At 33.1% G+C, this 22887-nt stretch overlaps 2 protein-coding genes across 2 annotated transcripts; one reads left to right on the top strand and one right to left on the bottom strand.

The window, feature by feature from the left end:
• The first annotated feature begins 2494 nt into the window (after positions 1 to 2494).
• Positions 2495 to 4881, top strand: LOC139873113 (laccase-4). Its single transcript, XM_071861046.1, has 6 exons — positions 2495 to 2575; positions 2766 to 2917; positions 2999 to 3243; positions 3339 to 3467; positions 3740 to 4666; positions 4751 to 4881. Exons 2-6 carry the CDS (start codon positions 2772 to 2774, stop codon positions 4879 to 4881), a joined length of 1578 nt encoding a protein of 525 aa, XP_071717147.1. The 5' UTR covers positions 2495 to 2575; positions 2766 to 2771.
• Positions 4882 to 5096: 215 nt separating this feature from the next.
• LOC139871935 (sulfoquinovosyl transferase SQD2-like) lies at positions 5097 to 9850 on the bottom strand. Its single transcript, XM_071859693.1, has 11 exons — positions 9430 to 9850; positions 8515 to 8581; positions 7629 to 7699; positions 7321 to 7438; positions 7165 to 7238; positions 7001 to 7056; positions 6816 to 6899; positions 6601 to 6688; positions 6347 to 6424; positions 6176 to 6232; positions 5097 to 5740 (listed from the first exon to the last, which is right to left on the bottom strand). Exons 1-11 carry the CDS (start codon positions 9750 to 9752, stop codon positions 5230 to 5232), a joined length of 1527 nt encoding a protein of 508 aa, XP_071715794.1. The 5' UTR covers positions 9753 to 9850; the 3' UTR covers positions 5097 to 5229.
• Between the last annotated feature and the right edge of the window lie 13037 nt (positions 9851 to 22887).

Raw genomic sequence — 22887 nt, 5'->3', positions numbered from 1 at the left:
CAGAAAATAAAAGGTTAAAAACATGAAAGCGAATTAAAATCACACCACTCCACACTCTCTTAAAAAAATAAATATTAAATGGTCATAGTGTTAGATCGACATTAAAAATGTCGTTTGACTCAGTAAAACAACAATTATCCAGATCTCTTTTAGTATGTTGAATAATAATAATAATAATAATAATAATAATAATAATAATAATAATAATAATGTGTATGTTATTAAATAAATTTTATAATATCGATGTTTTTAGTGATTATTACGAAGTAATAATTAAATATAACATTTAATCTTTTATATATTATGTAATAACAAATTATGATACTTATATAGTGAAGATATCTAATAAGAACTGAAAAATGAATGAGAACTCATAGAACTTGAATTCGAAAAAAAGTAGAAACTGGCGAACAATTTGACAGTCCTATCAATCAATTTTAAGTTGCTCATGAAATCATGTTTCGTTCTACAAAATCCTGAATTTGAACAATTTTTTAACGACAAACAATTTTGGGGTGCTTTTGAACAAATTTCATTCTATATATTCTGTTCTACAAATTCGAAATTCGTGTTCTCATTATGAGTTCGAACACAAATTTATACTGTGTTCGAATACTTTTATGTTCTACACAGAATTCGAGCATTTTGAACCGAGTTCAAACACAAATTTACAATGTGTTCGAACAATTTGTATTCTACTTAAAAATGTTCGAACACAACAATAAAAATTGTTGAAGTCGAAAAAATCCTGAAGTCGGACAATTTTGAGTGAATTCGAACAAAAAATAAAATTTTTGTTTGTCCTTGAGTTCTCAAAGTTTTTAGAATATTTAGGTTCTCATGAGATCCTTTGGCATTCTAAATGTTTGTCAATAGTTTTGGTTTGTCTTGCACGAGCCTTTGGCTCTCTATATACATTCATACTAAGATGATTGAACATCCAACCGATTGGCTCTCACAACATTCATATTAGGAGGATTGAACATCCAACCGATTGACACCAAAGTTTTATAGTGGTTTGTAAGGAGACCTTTCAATTTGTTGGATGTATAATATATCCTCCTGATATGAATGTATATATTGTAGATAAATATGTAAGTGTGTGTTTAAAAATGTAAAAGGCATAACCTTTTGTTTAAATTGGTAGTATTACAAAGGCACCAATCATATAGTTAGAAAAGTTCATGTAATCACTTTAATACGTCAAAACATAATTATTAGCTTATTGGTTATCATAACAACATTTTAACGAATTCAACAAACCAGCTAGTGGTTGCTGTTGAATTTTATCGCCACAGTAAACTACTTTTGTTTGCTAACTTACTGTTTTGAATAACCGAGTTTTTATTGAATAAGATTTAAAATCTTGATTATAATTATATAGGAAATCAAAATATATGGGAAATCAAAATATATGTACGTGTGGGTTTTTGGCATGCCTCACACCATTCGAGGTGGACCAACAGCATATAAGTTTAATCTCATATCCGACGTAGTACACCGATTACTCATTCCCGATCACGTCCACAACCTTTATGATCGTTTTAGCCCACAAACATGTCACCGGTGACCAGCGGCGGAACTTGAACCCGACTACAGAGGGGGCGAGTCTAAAAATTTAATAAATTTTTCATTGTCAGCAGGGGCGAACACTAAAAAAAACCTTTTTTTTGGTAAATTTTTTTTTTTTTTAGTGTAAATTTTTTTTTCGCGGATACCCCCTTTGGGTTGCTCTATGTTCCGCCACTGCCGGTGACGGTGGCGGAACATCTCTAGGACAGGGCGGGGCACCCGCCCCAGCTGAATTTAAAAAAAAAATGACACTACTTTTTTTTTTCTTACAAAAAAATAAGGTTTTTATCAGTGTTTGTCCTGGTTATCAATGAAAAATTTAATAGATTTTTTCACCCACCCTATATGTGGTCGGGTTCATGTTCCGTCCTTGATCGGGGATAGAACAAGTTTTCCCTAAGCTTATATATGCATACATATGTTTCTTCTCATATCTAATGTGTGATGTGAGACATCGATACCAAATTATCTTCAACATTAATCCATCGTAATTCATGGAAAAGAATTCAAATCTAAATACTTAGTTAGCGACAACGTAAACAAAATTTATTCCTGTAAAAGAAATAAAACCACTTTATGTTATTTTTTGTTTATGTAGATTGTAAGAAATGATTGAAACAAACAAACTTACTCTAACCAAGCATTTCATTGCTTCCATTTAAAGAAATTATTAAAGCAACAGTAGTGTCTTTTCCCAATCAATAAACAATAGGTCTCAACAAAACTATTACCAACGAAATTAAAAACGACATTGCAACAATCAGATTACTAACTTAATTAATATTTATGACTAATTGTGTGTATATATAAGCTTCATGCAGTAGCCATATATCTCATCTCTACTTGATTCATAACTTCAACTTATCATTACATCTAAAATAAACACAATACGTGAATGGCGGGTTCTAGTTTGATTAGCAGTTGGATTCGAGCTTTAGTTGTAGTCGGGTTCATCTTCTTCCCGTTATTAGTTGACGGCAGTGTTCGTCGGTACAACTTTAATGTTAGTAATAATTACTCTAATTCATAAGATATGCTATTTTAAGAAATGGTACCACATTGCCATATATGCATGAAAAACCGGGTTTACCTCTTAAAGTAAATTTGAAGTTATAAAAGAGTTTAATTAGTAGTTTGTGTATATATACAAAAAGTGTTTATTTTGCTGATTCGCATAATTTCTCATGTTACAGGTGGTAATGAAACAAGCAAATCGATTGTGCTCAACTAAGCAAATAGTAACAGTTAATGGTCAATTCCCAGGACCGACACTTTATGCTCGAGAAGGCGACACAGTGCTCGTACGAGTTGTCAACAAAGTCAAATATAATGTTTCCATCCACTGGTACACGATTAACACTTTAAATACGTATTTGCTGAGCTTACTTAACGCTTTAACTACCTATTTCCTAAACATGTTTGATAGGCATGGAATCAGACAACTACGAACGGGCTGGTCAGACGGGCCTGCATACATAACACAATGCCCAATTCAACAAGGTCAAAACTATGTCTATAACTTCACCATCACTGGACAAAGAGGGACTCTTTTTTGGCATGCACATGTTCTTTGGCTACGGGCCACTGTTCATGGCGGTATCGTGATTTTGCCTAAACCAGGAGTTCCATATCCTTTTCCCAAACCGGATTTTGAACAAGTTGTAATTTTAGGTAGCTCAACATATCATATCTAATTGGAAAACAAACAGTTTGGTAACAAAAGTTGCATAATAAATTGCTCAAGTGTGTTTGATTGTTATATGCAGGTGAATGGTGGAAATCTGATACAGAAAAAGTGATCAATGATGCTTTAAAATCGGGTTTGGCCCCAAATGTCTCGGATGCCCACACTATAAATGGTCATCCAGGACCCATATCTAATTGTCAAACACAAGGTATACATTTATGTGCAAAATAGGGATGACATTTGCCTGTCAAACAAACTTTTTCTATAAATTCGCAAATGTTCATCATCATTCATCATATTTATCTTTAGCCCATACCAAATTACCAACGAACCGTGGATATTCACACGAAAACACACCATGAACTTGCACTTTATTTATATTTTGGTACATGCATTCTAAAAAATTAACATTATAGTTTGTTTTTCACATATAATTATAATTATTGATTATTGATTAATTACAGTATTAAATAAATGCAGGAGGATTTCAATTAAGCGTTGGAAATGGGAAATCGTACATGCTGCGTATAATCAACGCTGCCCTCAATGAAGAACTCTTCTTCAAGATCGCAGGCCACCAGCTCACGGTGGTTGAAGTCGACGCCACCTACGTAAAACCCTTCACCACCACCACAATCGTCATAGCACCGGGCCAAACCACCAACGTCATCGTCACCGCCACTAAATCATCCGGCAAATTCATGATGGCAGCTTCCCCATTCATGGACTCACCTATCGTCGTCGACAACACAACCGCCACGGCCACCCTCCATTACACCGGAACCCTAAGCACCACCACCACAATCCTAACCATCCCACCACCGCAAAATTCAACCGCTACTGCCAACAATTTCATCAATTCCCTTCGTAGTTTGAACTCCAAAACATATCCGGCTAACGTCCCATTCAAAATCGATCACTCTTTATATTTCACTGTTGGATTAGGGATTAACCGGTGCCCGAGTTGTAAAGCGGGTAATGGAACCCGGGTTGTGGCCGCTATCAATAATGTTACATTTGTCATGCCTACGACTGGTCTTTTACAGGCACACTATTTCAGTAAGAAAGGGGTTTTCACAACTGATTTCCCGGGTAACCCGCCCGTTTCTTTTAATTATACCGGAGCCCCACCCGCTAATTTGGCTACCAGTAGTGGGACTAAGGTTTATAGATTGAGATACAACTCAACGGTTCAATTAGTGTTACAAGATACGAGTATTATTGCAGCAGAAAATCACCCGATTCATTTACACGGGTTTAACTTTTTTGCTGTGGGTAAAGGGTTAGGAAATTATAACCCAAAAGTTGACCCGAGTAATTTTAACCTAGTTGACCCGGTTGAAAGGAATACGATCAGTGTACCCTCGGGTGGATGGGTAGCTATACGATTCCGAGCTGATAATCCAGGTAAGATATACTCATCTTCTGGCTTTCAAATTCAGTTTTATTTTTGCCGTTTACAGGAAATGACAATTTTACCCTTTGTTGTAGGTGTTTGGTTTATGCATTGCCACTTGGAGGTCCATACAACTTGGGGGTTAAAAATGGCATTTTTAGTGGACAACGGAAACGGGCCAAATGAGTCGTTATTACCACCTCCAAATGATCTTCCAAAATGTTGAAAGGAAAAAGGAAATTAGTAAGATTTGGGTATTGATTGTTCAGAGATTATATTTGTTTCTTGAGCAAATAAATGATTTGTTCAAGCAAATTACAACAAGGTGTATTTTATTACAATATTAAACAGAATTCGTACGTCCTTATGGAATACTTCATTATTAGTTGGCATATGGACCATATATGGTTTGATAACGTTGTTTTATCATTAGCTTAAATATATCATTATAAATTGCCTAATAGATAGATACATAACACCACCTATGAAGAAATATTGTACTTGTGGTTCATGTCATACAAATTATCATCATAATTAATATAATTAATTAATGACCGTGTTAACAGTATCATGTTCACAAATCACCTGTTTTTAACTTGCGATGAGTCTGAACAGGATATAAGATCTTGGACAACCATTGCACAGGTTTTAACAGCTGAGCTCTCCTCTTCCTCCAAAACCATATAGCAGCATTATATTGTTGGTTACGAATAACTTTCGTGGCTGCCCGCCAACCAAACTTCTCCATTTCCAATCGGGCAGCCTGCCCGATACTTTCTCGTAACTTGGCATCATACAAAAGTGGGGCCACTTTGTTTAAGCAGTCGTCAAGATCTCCAGGAGTGTAGAGGTACCCAGTTTTGCCTTCTTGTTCGGCAGGAATAATGTCGGGTATACCACCAGCTCGGGCAGCTACGACAGGCAGCCCGGATGACATGGCTTCTAAAACGACAAACCCGAGAGTTTCGGATTCTGATGGCATTACAAAAATGTCACCACTTGCGTAAGCCTGAGATAGCTCTTCGCCTTGTAACATTCCTGTAAATACCACTGGCATACCTTCAAATAGTTTCTCCAAATCTCTCCTGCAAAAAAAACTCATATATAAAAGAAGAAAAAAAATCAAAGCAAACCGTCTCGGTAGCACATATGACAGTAGTAAGTTGTCAGTTGCCTACGACATAGAACTTTAAATCAAGTGTTCGTTTCAGTATTAACTGTTTTATGCATATATATATTTTTCTTGAACGACGAATCAATAAGAACATCGCGTGTGATAAAACCCCCTAGGGTGAGGATCGAACGCAAGACGTTCACAACCTCCGAGACCCATGAAATGGGCGCGTAACAACAAGGGAAATTTTTACAGCGAGTGGGAGCCGAACCCCTGACCTCCCGTATGGTAAGTCAAGTCACCATCACTAAGTCAACTCCTTGTTGTTTTTAGACATATAAAGATTTTAATTTTAGAAGTTGATATGATAAAGAAAAAAGAATTGGTAAAGTTTGTAATTGCTTACCTATATGGACCATCTCCAACGAAAGCGATCCTGGCTTCGGGGATCTTTTCCATGACACTGAAAAGATCACAATTAAAGAACATTTGGTAGTAATAATAATATGACATAATAATAATAATAATATTAGTAAAAAGCAAAATGATAAATAAATAAAAAAAAAAAAAATACTACCTTTTGAGGAAATCTAAGCTCTTTTCTACACCAAGACGCCCAACATGTACTATCAACGGCCGATCAGGTTCACCATTCCTGTTTATTGAAACCACTAAAGTTTTCAAAACTTGATTATTTGGGGACAAGGTTTAGAGAATTTAAATGGTATTTTGTATCTATTTCCAAAAATTAAATATATTTTGTTACAAGTTTTGAAAGTGTGATGGTTTTAGCCATGAGATGAAGTGAAAGTGCCGAAATAAGAATAATACGTTAGCCTAACTCGCATCTCATGAGAACGGAATTTGGGATGAAAACTTTCTGAATCAATGCCTTTATTCCATAGACGAATTTTGTTGGCTGAAAAAGCAAAACATACCCATTATTAATCATAACACATTGTGTGAAAAATGATCAACTGCAACGGATTTTCGAATTTATATGTGATTTAAATTCAAGATATTTAGGTGAGCTAATAATTAATTACCTGCGGTTACTCTTGCTTGTCGAAGATCCTGTGCAATAGCAGCAGACGGCACCAACGTGAGGTCAGCAGCCCTGTGAAGAAACTCTGGTAGTCCAATAAAATTAATAATAATAAAAATTTTAAAAAATTGGATTAATTAATAACCAAACAAAGGCCACGAGTAGATGGCAAGGGTCACGACATACTTATGACTAACCACATAGGTTTGACGAGCCAGCTAAACGTGTATCTTGGTATGTAACTGCATTACAACCAGAAACTATGATTTGGAATTGCAACCATGAATTGCAATTGCAATTGCAATTGCAATTGCAATTATCAGTATATGAAGATTGTTAGTATTGCTTACACAGGAATGTGTGTATGATAGGACATCACAATGGGAACACACAATATTTTGGCAATAGCGAGTGCCCCGAAAACCTAATCATTCAAAACAAAGGTGTTAGTAATGAAACACAAACAACGAGTTTAAAGAATTAGAGGGATGAGGCAATAAACTTACCATAATACCAGGAGATGATGCGTGGATGATGTCAGGTTTAAACAGTCTAACCTCGTTAATTATTCTTGGGCTTAGTGCAAGAGAAAGTGGCACGTTTTGATACCATGGGAGAGGGAAGCTACACAAGAAAGATCATGAAAAATTTGGTGTTACTGGGATTTGCATAACTTTTAATAATACAACACCCCACATTGATAATAATCGGACTTGTTGAATTTTATTATTGACGGGCATTTACATCATTTTCATCAACTGTCAAAAACGAAAAGATTTAAAAAAATCCAACTTTTAATAAACTTGTAACAAACCTTCGCGAGCCAACCAATTTTGCTCCATGGAACTCTTGAGGCACCCCTTCATGAGTTGTTATGACCATCACCTACCAATTGAATTTGGAGGATTTTAGTATAATTGATTCAAAACACATACAATACTTCATCTCAATTATTTCATGATGCTCAAATGCAAACATAAAAATATCTACGACATGATTAACAGTATACATCACTTTTACTTCCGTTTGGTCACTGATTAAGACACCTCATTTACACAACCGCAATAGTCTTCAAAATTGATACACTTGGTAGTTTTGAACCAAAATAGCTTACTCAACTGAATGGTTTTTTTATAGTGGTTTTCAAAACCTGATTTTTTAACAACTTTAAAGTCTACTGACTGTTCAGAGGTGTCTTCGAGCATAGGCAAGATAGGCAACCGCTTAGGGCTCAAAAAACTAGAAGGGCCCAAAATCTTGAATATGTAAATATTTTTCTCAATATATTTAATTAAATAAAATAAAAAATTGTCAATTAAAATTAATACCTTGTTTTAAATAGTTAAATACAATGTAAGTAAATAAATAGATAATTTGGAATATTATTTTTTTATGCGTAGTAAAAAATTTTAACGTATATGTGGACCATTTTTATTTTCGTCTAGGGCCTTTAAATTGTTGAGACGGCCATGTGACTGTTTATAAGGGAGTTTAGTTGTGTTGCTATATATTTACTTAATTCTCATCCGCATATCTCCACATACATAAATAAATATATATAATCAACTTAACGACTTGCAAGACTGTTGCATTGGACTCGTCGAAAATACATCATTTAACTTCAATTAAAGAAGTATAGAAGTTTAAAATGTTCTGATTTTCAGTATTAAAACAACATAATGTCACGATCTAAAACTTACCTCATCCCCCATCTCACGTAGATTCTTAATGAAGTTCTGAAAACGATTCTTGTACCCTGAGACATACCTGCAATCCAAACAGATTAGATAGCAGAAACAATGAATTACAAACATAGTTATATGCTTGTTGAGAACAAATGCATTTTACTTCAATACTTGCCTGCTTTAGCAGAAAACCGTTACTCTTTTAGTAGTCACTAATAACTAGATAATGAAATTGCTCTAAATTTAAAAACGGGGAGTCTACTTTGGCTTAAACATGAGACGAAACACGCAATAAATTTGTAATATAAACGGGTAAACGGATAAGGTTTTCCCCTTTTCCCTGGTCACCCTACGTTATGCTACTAGCTAGTGAGATATGAACTTGAGATCGGATATCAACTAGTACGCTATCTTGAATGGTTGTAATATGCTAACTCATAAACACATTAAACTACGACACTGACTTTAATTATCTTACATGAGAACTATCTGTCACCAAATTTAATACTTTCATATCTACAAGACTATAAACCGTTCGAATTTTCAATATGGTTTCTCATATTTGGGTATCCTACTTCTGCTTATAACAATTAGACTAACTGCAACAAAATTGACTATCTAAATGATAACTTATGAAGTAATAACCTATACAACTATATTATATACTATGATCATTTGTTCACAACTTTTTCTATACCCAAAGAACATTAAAGAATAATTATTACAACTTCAAGCAATCTCACTATCCACAATAAAAGGTACACTAATTCAAGAGAACCAATAACCCAAACGTAACAGACAAACATAAAGATAAAGATTTCTAATAAACAGTTAAAGCAAACAAAATTAACCCCAATTATATTATACAAGAAACTAAAAACCCGAAATTGAGAATTAACAAAACTTCCAAAAGCAAAAAGAAAGACTCACGCAAAAGGAGATGGCTCAACAAAGAGAGCAATACGTCTAGGTTTATTAGTAACTTCCGATTCAACTTGAGAAGGAGGACCATCTTCATCATCTTTACTCGATTCTTTAAATTCTAAATCTTTAGCTGAAATTCTTAAAATGGGAGTTCTTATTCTTGGTTTATAATGTAAAGATTGAATCTTTTTAGGTTTTAAGCAAATGGGTATTGTTGTAAACCCATAAAAAATTAAATTTTTTGAATTAGCAACAACGGATGAACAAGAAGAAGATGTTGATTGGGTATGAGAGAGTGTTGGGTTTGAAGAAAGTGAAGATATTGACATGATGAGGGCAGTGAATTGTAAAATTAAAGATATTGGGTTGGTTTTATTTGGGGGGGATTAAAACGGATCTATGAGAATTAGATTAAAAGTATATTCTTTTAGATAATGAATGGTGATAATTCAATAAGGGGAATCAAAAGATATGAGGTTTATAAATAGCATATGCTTCTTATTTGTTATTTGTATTGTATGACCTGACCCCATTGGAAAATGGAGTTATCAATCGCTACCATACACGGTGGGTGCCATGCCACGGTAAAATGTGTGTTTGATCGTTTGTTTGTCGATCAATCAACGGAGTATACTGTCCCCATCTATTCGATCTATATATCTATCATTTTCTTCACTTATTGAATATTGATCAGTATCAATAAGTAGTATCCAATCGAATATCGGATTACAATCCAGCTAACTTGTTACACATATACCTTCAAAAATAAAAATAAAAATAAAAATTGGGCTTCTCGTTGTTTTTTCAGTTACATAAATAAAGTTTGATAATAACGTTACTTTGAATTTTTTTTAACAAGGCTAACTTTTTAATGAAAAATGAAACGTTACCCTGACGATGTTGATAATTTTAATGTTATCTGATAATAGTTTTAACTAGTGTTCGAACCCTCGCTTTGCGCCGGAGGTTCGGTTTTCAATGTATTTTATTGCGTTTAGTTTGTAAAATTATTTCATGGCGAACGATGATGTCGTTGAAGCGCAACTCGAGTCGAACTAAAAGGTATAACTCGTGAAAAATTTAAATGTTATTTTAAATTAACAATATATATGCATCTCCGCGTTTCGCTATGGAATTGTCGATTTTTAAAAATAAAACGCAAAATAAACGTGTATGAAAAGTATCTCAAATATTTAACGTTTTTTAAAAAACGTCCGTTTTGCATATAGCTAGTGACATTGTGCTCCTAAAATAATTTCGAGTTTAAGAATGGTGTCGGAAAAATTTGACTCGATGCGAGGAAGAAGATATGACCCGTTGAATATTTGGGTGGAGTTTATTTAAGTTTTTTTATGAAAACGATAATTTGACACTTTACCCCCTATATGGGGGGTCGATTTGATTTTTTGAGAAAAGTGTGGGGGCTTGTTGTGCAAATGGGAAAAAAAAATTGAAAAGGCAAAAATGCCCTTACTAATCATTTTCACTCTCTCTTTTAGAATATAGGTATAATATAATATAATATGTGGTAGGATCAAGAGGGAAATAACCAAGCGGGGGGAAGCAAAAACTTTTTTTTTCGTTTTTTGAAAAAACTTTGTTCACGAACATTATAGATGAAATGAAAATATGAACATTTAGTAGAGACACTTTGTGATAAATATTTTTATTTTGGCGGGAAAACGCTCGAAGAAGTAATATATAACAATTATCGTGTTTTTCGAGCGTATTTTGAGGTTTTAGCTATTGGGGTTTAGATATTAGGGTTTATATATTAGGGTTAATAGGGTTTAGATATTAGGGTTTAGAAATTTAGGGTTTAGGGTTTAGATTTAGGGATTAGATTTAGAATTTAGATTGAGTTTTTAACACGAACGGTTTAGAGTTTAGGGTTTAGGGTTTAGGGTTTAGGGTTTAGGGTTTAGGGTTTGGTGTTTTGGGTTTATGGAATAAACCCAAAACACCAAACCCTAAACCCTAAACCATAAACCCTAAACCCTAAACCCTAAACTCTAAATCGGGCTAAATTTTACTTCACAAAACATGAAAAAAAAAACGTTCATATTCTTCACGAACAATATTATCTTGAATGTTATTTTTGTCGATAGTTTTTCCGCCTAAATAATAACATTCATCACGAAGTGTCTCTTCTAAATGTTCATATTTTCTTGTGATCTTGATGCCGGAAAAAAAAAATTCAAAAAAAACGAAAAATAAATAAATTTTGCTTCCCCCCGATTGGTTACTTCCCCATTGATCATGCCCCAATATAATATAATATAATATAATTATTTGTCATTTACTTGAAAACAAAAGTTATCAAATTACACTTAACAACGAATTTGAAAAGTACGGAAAGTACACATGTAGAAGTTTACTAAATATTGTCGATAAAATAGTGGTGAAGGGGCAGTGCCCCGCCCCTAGTTGGGGTCCTGCTCCCAAGTGAGCGGGCGAGGTTTGAGGAGAAGGTAAAATAACGAATATACTCTTGTATGCCTACCGAAAGATGAAAATACCTCTCTCACGTGTGTTTCACGTGTTATGAGTTAATGACATTTATTAACGACCGTTAATGACAATGACAATTGATGCAACTTATGCAAATTATGGTGACCAACCTCGTAAAAAACACATAGACAATCTTAATAATTTAGGTAAATCACATCGACTAACCGCATATTTTTTTGTTACAAAACTATAATACCCATGAAATTCAAAAAACTTTCATTTTTCATCGAATTTTTGTTACAAACATTTTACTTACACAAAAAATATACATTCAACTACAAACCCAGCTGGCAGTAGATATCAATCAATTAGGTCCGGACCGGCCCGCGCGTTGCGGCGGGGGCTTTCGGCCTGCGTATTCATATTTAATGTAGCATTGTGTATTTACAGATGGAAAAACGGGCCGTGTGTTAAGCGCCGTTGTAGGTGTCGTCGTCTTCAGTATTTTTTAAAAAGTATCCGTTTCGAACGTAGTTAGTTTCGTTTTGTTGATAAAATTATTTCGAGTCTAACGGTGCTGTCGGAAAAATTTAACTCACGTCGAGAAGGAAGATATGGGATGTCGTTGTGTTTAGCTTTTTTTAAAGAGTGCCCGTTTTGAACGTGGTTAGTTTCGTTTTGTTCATAAAATTATTTCGAGTTTGACGCTGCCGTCGAAAAAATTTAACTCGTGCCGAGCGGGAAGATACAGGTTGTCGTTGTGTTTAGCGTTTTTTTGAGAAGCGTCCGTTTCGCATATAGTTAGTCCCGTTAGGTTCGGAAGATTTTTTCGAGTTGAACGGTGGTCTCTGAAAAATTTCACTCGTACCCAGCGATAAAATAGGGCCCGTTATAAATTCGGGTGGAATTACTTTCTTATATTTTAATTAAATTATATATTTACACTTTTTACCCCTAAAAGTGTAAATTTGAGGGGCTGTTTTTGAAATTGAGGCGAAGTTGAGGGGTCGATTATAATGTGAATAAAAAGTGTAAATTTGAGGGGCTGTTTTTGAAATTGAGGCGAAGTTGAGGGGTCGATTATAATGTGAACATTATAATCGCAAAATCAAAACTACGCTCAAATATAACTAAAATTACAATATTTCTAACCGGTTTTTAGTATATAAGGTAAATAATAATAATAAAATGTTTTTTCACACTCTTTGTTTTCTTTTATAACATAACTAGATTTGTGGTCCGCGATTCGCGGCGGATTTGTGTCATTTTAACGCTACTATATCGTTAGACAGTTTTCTGCCTGAAAGTCATCAAAACGTTGTCAACTCTTTCCAGACCATTTACGCAATGGCTGACAACTGTTTTGGTAATATTCTACTATATAAATGAAAAATACATAAACAACTGGATATATGTTACAGTCTGGGTTGCAATGCTTAAGTTTTGAGGCTTCTAAACAAATTACTTATTTGTCAAAACCTTATGGTCCATATAATTTTAGTAGGTTTTTTAAAAGATAAAAAATCAAATAATATGTAGTATATTGAAAAAGGTGATGAAAAATAAAAATATAACCCTTTTTACCTATATTTTTTTTAGGCTACTATTACGATAGGGTTGTATTAGTATACCACTTTCGAATACATCCAATTATTTTTTAAATGTTCAATCAACCGACCGTTAACCTTTTTATAAACATTCAATTAACTTACCGTTAATCATTTTTTAAAAAGTTCAATTAACCGATGCTAACCTTTTTTTTTAAAAAGGCCAACTAACCGATGTTAACCATTTTTTAAAAAGTTCAATTAACCGATGCTAACTTTTTTTTTAAAAACGGCCAACTAACCGATTATTATTAACTATTTTTTAAAAAGTTTAATTAACCGACCATTAACCTTTTTTTAAACGCCGGTTTGTTTATTGACATTTGTAGTTGAGTACCATCAAGAGAGGATTGTATCATGGTTCCGGAAATATGTTGCAAATCAAATTTGTGTCTATTTTGCCCAAAAAAAAAAAAAAACTACAGTACCGCTACAGTATAACAGTGAAATTGATGATGTGGCGGGGCGTGATTGGTGGGTGTTTGTCCATAATTAGTATATAGTATAGTATAATAGTAATAGTAATAGTAATTATTTTTGTATGTATTAACTATTTTTTAAAAAGTTTATTTAACCGACCATTAACCTTTTTTTAAACGCCGGTTTGTTTATTGACATTTGTAGTTGAGTACCATCAAGAGATGATTGTATCATGGTTCCGGAAATTCGCATGAATCTCAACTCACAAATCAAAGAGGCTCAACGAGAAGCTCTTACTAAAGAAAACATAGGAAATGAAATAATGAAGAAGTATGAGAAGCAACTCGTTATACGGAAAGATGGAATTCGATATTTTGCAAACCGTATTTGGGTACCGAAGTTGGGTGGATTAAGGAAGTTGATATTGAATGAGGCACATAAGACAAGATACTCGATACATCCTGGAGTTGGAAAGATGTATCAAGATCTTAAGACGCATTATTGGTGGCCTAATTTAAAGACATATGTTGCAACATATGTTGGGGAATGTTTAACTTGTTCCAAAGTCAAAGCAGAACACCAGAAGCCGCCAGGGTTACTTCAACAACCAGAAATCCCAGAATGGAAATGGGACGGTATTACCATGGATTTCATCACAAAGTTACCTAAGACTGCCTGGGGTTATGACACCATTTGGGTAATAGTTGATCGTCTCACCAAATCTGCACATTTCTTGCCTATAAAGGAAACGGATAGAATGGAGAAACTATTACGATTATACATAAAGGAAATTGTTTCAAGGCATGGAATACCTATTTCCATTATATCCGATCGTGATAATAGATTTACATCAAAGTTTTGGCAATCACTACAGGAGGCCCTGGGAACTCGTTTGGATATGAGCACCGCATATCATCCACAAACTGACGGGCAGAGTGAAAGAACAATTCAGACTCTTGAAGACATGCTCAGGGCATGTGTGATTGATTTTGGAAACGGATGGGATAAGTATCTACCATTAGCAGAATTCTCGTATAATAACAGTTATCATGCGAGCATTAAAGCTGCACCATTTGAAGCACTGTATGGAAGGAAGTGTAGATCCCCTATCTGTTGGAATGAAGTAGGAGATCGACAATTAACTGGTCCCGAGATCATACACGAAACGACTGAGAAGATAGTACAAATCAATGAGAGATTGAAAACAGCCCGTAGTCGCCAAAAGAGCTACGCGGATGTCCGAAGGAAACCATTAGAGTTTCAGATCGGTGACATGGTTATGCTAAAGGTGTCACCTTGGAAAGGTGTAATACGTTTTGGAAAAAGGGGTAAACTGAACCCAAGGTATGTAGGCCCGTTCAAGATCATCGAACGCATCGGACCAGTAGCTTATCGACTCGAGTTACCACAACAACTCGCCGGAGTACATAATTCATTTCACGTCTCAAACCTCAAGAAATGTCTTGCAAAGGAAGATCTCACCATTCCTCTTGAAGAAATCCAAATCGATGAGAAACTACAATTCATAGAAGAACCAGTCGAAATCATGGACCGTGAAGTTGAACGGATCAAGCAGAGCAACATACCAATCGTTAAGGTTCGTTGGAATGCTCGAAGAGGTCCCGAGTTTACTTGAGAACGAGAGGATCAGATGAAACAAAAGTACCAACATTTGTTTCCTGAGAACGCAAAATAGGTACAACTTTAAAATTTCGGGACGAAATTTATTTAACGGGTAGGTACTGTAACGACCCGGATTTTTCCGATCGTTTTACACTTATAAGATTAATATTTATATAAATTAAACCTTACCAACATGATAAGCAATCTAAATTGTTGAGACTTATGTTTTTTAAAAGAGTTTTACACAACGTTTGACCGTCCAATTTGACCGATGATATCACGAACTATATAACATACGATAATTATACGTTTGTGTATATATATGTATTTTTATATATTTAACATGATCTAAGAATGTTTTAACATCTCATTGTGTACTAATAACAATGAGTTATAAGTATATTTTGAGACTACTAACTTAAGTTTTCAAAACGATAACTATATGTGACGTTCTTCGACTTAAATACTTAAAACTTATAATGCTTATACATGTATCGTATAGATATGTATTTTATCACTTTTAAAGGATTTATATACATAAAACAATATAAGTATATTTACAAAAGATAGCTATATTTGAATCCTCGTTCCGTTTTCTCAAGATTTTTATACGTATATCTAGGGTATATGTACACGTATCATACACAGCTTCTATACGTATTTACTATTGGTATATACACATCACAATCACTTTATTAGCAGCCATGAGTCAGCCAATTTTGGATCTTAGCATTCATGATTAATCAATTTGGCATATTACAAGACTTTTGCACAATATTACAAATTTATACATCTTTTCACCACCATTTATACTCCATTCCATTTTCATTTTTAGTACACATTTTCTCTAACCAAAAACACACTCTTAGGAACCTTAAGTGTTCTTCACAATCTCAGCAAATAACCATGAAGATCTAGCTTCAAAAACAACCCTTAATCATCATAAGAAAATCCATTCAAGAACACTTCAAAAATCCTTCCAAGTAAACAAGTTTACTTCCAACCTTTCAATCCAACTCCACCACTCTTTTGATTCTAGGATTTTTTTCATCTCTTACAGTAACTTTGTCCAAGTAACTTGAGGTAGTAACCTTATTCAATTCATATTCAAATAGCTATCTTATTTTGTGGTATAAAATTTTAACAACAAGAACATAGTTTGAATGATTTCAAACTTGTTCGCAAACTAAATAGATCCTTCTAACTTGACTTTTAAAACAATTCAAGACCTGTAATATATCATAATGATATGCTAACTTAACAAGATATAACTTGGTTTTACAAAGAACACCTTAAAAATTGAATCTACGTCGTCGGAGTGCAACCGGGGGCTGTTTTGGGTTGGATAATTAAAAACCATCTTAAGCTTTGAATTGGAAGTTCATATTCTGGAAAAATGATATTTCTTATGAATATGTTAATACATAAAAATTTCATGGTTTAACTCAAAGTGTAAGTATTTTTAGAAAAATGATCATTAAATGTTGTTTTTCTGATGGAAAATGATCACTTTCATAAGTTTCACCAAAGTTTGACCTATAACCTGTGATTTCGAATACAACCTAAGGTATTTTCAGTTCATATTCTTAAAATTTGACTCGATCCAAGGAAGTGGCAAGTTGAACCAACAAAAACGGAGTTGTAATGAAGAAACTACGACTAAAACAAGATCGGGTATCCGAAGCTAGTTTAGCTACGAAATATTTGGAGAAAAATTAAATTAATCATATATTTCTAATTAATATGATATTTCATATATATTTACTTATGATTTGATTTTATATATTTCAGGACCACCCGTAAACAACACGAGAAGATTAATCATAAGACCTCATGATTGTACGCAACACGTCATTTGACAACACGGTACTTTATGTACGCAACACGTCACTTGACAACATGGTACCATGGGTCGAGATTAATTCTGATCAATACGAATATGATGGGGTCTTTATTTATTTTATTTAAGCAACTAATTGTGGACCACTAACATCGGACTGCTAACTACGGACTAAGAAAATATTAAAAGTATTAAAAGTATATATATATATATATATATATATATATATATATATATATATATATATATATATATATATATATATATATATATATATATATATATATATATATATATATATATATATATATATAACGATTACTTAAAAAGAAAATATGTTGATATATTATATATATGGTTAGGTTCGTGATATCTATCGGAGACCAAGTCGTGATAAATACCTTCAAGGCAAAAGTGAGTATATAGTCCCACTTTTAAACTCTAAATATTTTGGGATGAGAATACATGCATTTTATGATTTACGTTATGGACACAAGTGATTAAAAATATATATTCTACGTTGAGTTGTACCACTGGCATACTTCCCTGTAACTTGGTAACTATTATTTACATGAGGTATTGTAAACGCGAATCCTGTTGATAGATCTATCGGGTCTAACAACCCCAACCGGACTGGACGACCAGTATTCAACGGTTGCACGGTACTTCGTTTCGGTGACTACACTTGGTACGGTGTAGTAAGATTTCATAATAAATGGAATATGCGACGTTGATTAAATGTTAAGTATGGTTATCAAGTGCTCAACAACTTAGAATATTTTTATTAAAACATTTATATATGAAATCTTGTGGTCTATATTTATAACGCTGCCGGCATTAAACCTATATCTCACCAACTTTATGTTGACGTTTTAAGCATGTTTATTCTCAGGTGATAACTAAAAGCTTCCGCTGCAACATGTTGAATTTAAGCAAGATCTTGAGTATGCATATTTGTGTCAAAAATAAAACTGCATATCGAAGGATTTGTAATGTAAAATATGTTGGAGGTCGTATTGTTATTATCACATGTAAAGTTTGTAAGTCTAAGATTATCGCTAAACGATAATCATTATTAAGTTGTTTAAACCTTGTATTTGTAATAAAAGCTATGGTTTGTATTGTAAAAACGAATGCAGTTTTTAAAAAATGTCGCATATAGAGGTCAATACCTCGCGATGAAATCATATGTTATTGTATTCGTCCTTATGGTTAAGGTCGGGTTATGACATGTGGTATCAGAGCGTTGGTCTTAGAGAACCAGAAAATTTGCATTAGTGTGTCTTATCGAGTTTGTTAGGATGCATTAGTGAGTCTGGACTTTGACCGTGTTTGATTTCGAAAACTATTGCTTATCCTTGTTGGTTAAAAAAATATTATTGATAATGCCAAAAACGAACATATATTTCATAGCATTATTCCTCAAGAAAGACAAGATTTTAGTTGGTATTGTTCGATTTACAAGCGATATTCGTTTAAATTTTTAAAAGAGAAGATAAAAAGCAGATTCGACAAATTGAAGACAAAAAGGTCCAAAGAGCTAAAAAGTACAAGATACAATTAAAAAGGTTCAAAATATTGATGAGGAACGTCTCAAAATGACAAAAGTACAAGTTGCGGAACGCAAAGTACGCGATTTAAAATAATACGCGAGGACGTCCGAAAATCCGGAACCGGGACCTGAGCCAAGAAGAAACGCCCGACGCAACGGACCAAAAATATCTAGTCTACTATGCACAAGAATATAATATAATATATATATATAATTATATATAATTATATATTATATATATTATTATTATTATATTACGTCGGCAAGAAGAAAACAAAGCAGTTTGGCTGGATCCAGGGTGGCCATGCGACTCGCATGGCCAGAAGCACAAAATCATGCGAGTCGCATGGAGTGAGATTGCTGGTCAGGTCCTATATAAAGCCAGTTTTGTGCCGAGTTTTAATCATCTTTTTCTCTTCCTCTTCATACGTAAATATATTTATATTTATAATTTATATTTTAATTTTAATTATAATTCTAATAATAAGGGTATGTTAGCGAATGTTGTAAGGGTGTAAGTCGAAATTCTGTCCGTGTAACGCTACGCTATTTTTAATCATTGTAAGTTATGTTCAACCTTTTTATATTAATGTCTCGTAGCTAAGTTATTATTATGCTTATTTAAAACGAAGTAATCATGATGTTGGGCTAATTACTAAAATTGGGTAATTGGGCTTTGTACCATAATTGGGGTTTGGACAAAAGAACGACACTTGTGGAAACTAGACTATGGGCTATTAATGGGCTTTATATTTGTTTAACTAAATGAAAGTTTGTTAATGTTAATATAAAGATTTACAATTGGGCGTCCCTATAAATTACCATATACACTCGATCGGACACGATGGGCGGGGTATTTATTTGTACGAATAATCGTTCATTTAACCGGACACGGGAATGGATTAATAGCCACTAGAATAATTAAAACAGGGGTGAAATTACATTCAAGGGTAATTGGTGTAATTGTTAACAAAGTGGTAAAACCTTGGTTTACACGCAGTCGATAACCTGGTGTATTCATTAAACAAAGTATTAAAACCTTGTTACAATTCGAATCCCCAATTAGTTGGAATATTTAACTTCGGGTATAATAATAATTTGACAAGGACACTTGCAATTTATATTTATGACTGATGGACTGTTATGGACAAAAACCAGACGGACATATTGAATAATCCAGGACAAAGGACAATTAACCCATGGGCATAAAACTAAAATCAACACGTCAAACATCATGATTACGGAAGTTTAAATAAGCATAATTCTTTTATTTCATATTTAATTTCCTTTATTTTATATTTAATTGCACTTCTAATTATCGCACTTTTATTTATTGTTATTTAATTGCAATTTTAATTATCGTACTTTTTAATTATCGCAATTTTATTTTATCGCATTTTTATTATTCGCAATTTCATTATCGTTATTTACTTTACGCTTCAATTTAAGTCTTGTATTTATTTTATATTTTACATTAGGTTTTAACTGCGACTAAAGTTTTAAAATCGACAAACCGGTCATTAAACGGTAAAAACCCCCCTTTATAATAATAATATTACCTATATATATATATATTTGTATTTTTATAAAAATAAACTAATATAGCGTTGAGCTTTGTTTAAAGATTTCCCTGTGGAACGAACCGGACTTACTAAAAACTACACTACTGTACGATTAGGTACACTGCCTATAAGTGTTGTAGCAAGGTTTAAGTATATCCATTCTATAAATAAATAAATATCTTGTGTAAAATTGTATCGTATTTAATAGTATTTTCCTAGTAAAATAATAACTATTTTATATACACCTCGTTCGACATCAAGTAATTTTTGGCGCCGCTGCCGGGGAACTCGCCGAAGCGAAACGCCATATTTTTAATTTTTAAGTTATAATTAGTTTTGGTAAAATTTATATTTTTAAAAAAATTATAAAATATATAAAAAAAAAAGAGCTTTTAAAAACCGAAAAAAAAAAAAAAAAATATACTTATATATATTTTTAAGATTTTTTATTTCTATTTTTAGTTTTATAAAAATATAAGTTTTTAAATATTTTATATTTGTATTTTTAAAACAGAAAAATTAAAAAATAGAAAAACAGAAAAAAAAAAAAAAAAAAATAAGTAATCGGGCCAAGGTACTGTAGCAGCCCAACTTTTGGCCTGGATCCGAACACCATGCGAGTCGCATGATGTTTCAACTAAACCCCATGCGAGTCGCATGAGGGGTCTGACAAGACCACAACCAACCCTAAAAACGCATTTATTACGGAGTATAATATATTATTATTATAATTAAACCCTAATTGATTTTATTATTCTTAATTAAGTTTTTAGTTTAATTAATTACTTTTAATTAGTTTTATTATATTTAAAACTTAATACTTTAATATAATTAATATAAAAATAATATTTTAATAAAAATTGTATTTTTTTTTATCACTTTTTATTTCTTTTAATATTTTGTCCCTTTTTAATCGTTGTAGCGTAATATTTGTATTTTTAGCTCATATTTAATTTTAAACTTAGTTTTTGCTATAGTTATTTTTACTCCTATATTTTTAGGCTTTGCCGTAAAATTCCTTAAGTGCTTTTTCTTTAGACTAAGATTTAGGTGCTTTAGAATTTTGCGACGCCTTTTTAAGTTTTAGTTTCTTTTTAAGTTATTTTCATTTGGGATTTAGTTTTTCCTTGTAAGCTTTAATATTTTTAGACCTTTTACTATGTATCAATTATCATTCCAATTAGTAATTTCAATTTGCGATTATAATTTTAAGTTAGTTGTAGTAATAAGGTTAGGTTAGTAAAGTATTTTTAAGTTTTTATAAGTTTCTTTTATTTTTCCGTCGTCTTTTATTTTTCAACCATTTTTTCTTTTTCAACCTTTATCGACAAACTCTTTTTCTCTTTTATTTCTCGCTATTCTAGTTTTAGGACTTAGAATTTTTTCTACTTCTTATCTAAATTTCTAAAAATTACGAAAATTTATTTTAAGTGGTTAAATTGATAGACATCAAAATTTTCTGGTTCGTAGTAATAGTTGGATTTGTACGTGGACCGGGTTATTGGAGCCAAACAGTCCTCAATTATATTGAGACCAAACGAATCCTGCCCCTCTGCTGCATCTTTTGGCTATTCGAAACGTGGGCAAAATCAGAAAAGTCTATTGATTGGATAACTTATTATAATTTTTCTTTCCTTTTTAAAACTAATAGGATATTCAGTGAATGCACCGAGCAAGACGTTCATCACCTTTTGTACGTTCACCACCTGTAACTCGATCAAGACATCGTTTAACAAATATAACCGCCGTTGATTTTTCTTTAGAATCGTCATCCAGTCGACCAAGTACTTCAGTTCAAATTTCCGATAATCCAGTTTTTGAAACAAACCTCACAATTGAGAATCCAGAAAATATTCAGGAACGGTTCGTAGATCCTGAACCATTAAACTTTCCTCCGGAACCACCAATCATTCAAACAGAGATTGTTGAGGAACGAACTATTAAATCAGAATCATCTAGTGATACCGAGTCAACAAATTCAATTATGGAGAATCTGGAACCTTTAAGTATGGAAGACCGAATGAGAGCTAAACGCACTGGCCAAGGTCACGCAATTACTCATCCAGACATTAATGCGCCAGATTATGAAATCAAAGGACAAATTCTACACATGGTGACTAATCAATGCCAATTTAGTGGTGCGCCGAAGGAAGATCCAAATGAACATCTACGTACCTTTAATAGGATCTGCACACTATTTAAAATCCGAGAAGTGGAGGATGAACAGATATATCTCATGTTATTTCCCTGGACTTTAAAGGGAGAAGCCAAAGATTGGTTGGAATCGTTACCTGAAGGGGCGATTGATACATGGGACGTTTTAGTTGACAAATTTCTTAAACAATTCTTTCCCGCATCTAAAGCCGTAAGACTTCAAGCAGAAATTGTTACGTTCACACAGAAACCAAA

Source organism: Rutidosis leptorrhynchoides, chromosome 10 (assembly GCF_046630445.1).
Source record: "Rutidosis leptorrhynchoides isolate AG116_Rl617_1_P2 chromosome 10, CSIRO_AGI_Rlap_v1, whole genome shotgun sequence".
NCBI lineage: Eukaryota > Viridiplantae > Streptophyta > Magnoliopsida > Asterales > Asteraceae > Rutidosis > Rutidosis leptorrhynchoides.
Note: the sequence above shows the minus strand (reverse complement) of the source record. Positions and strands in the feature narration are given on the sequence as shown.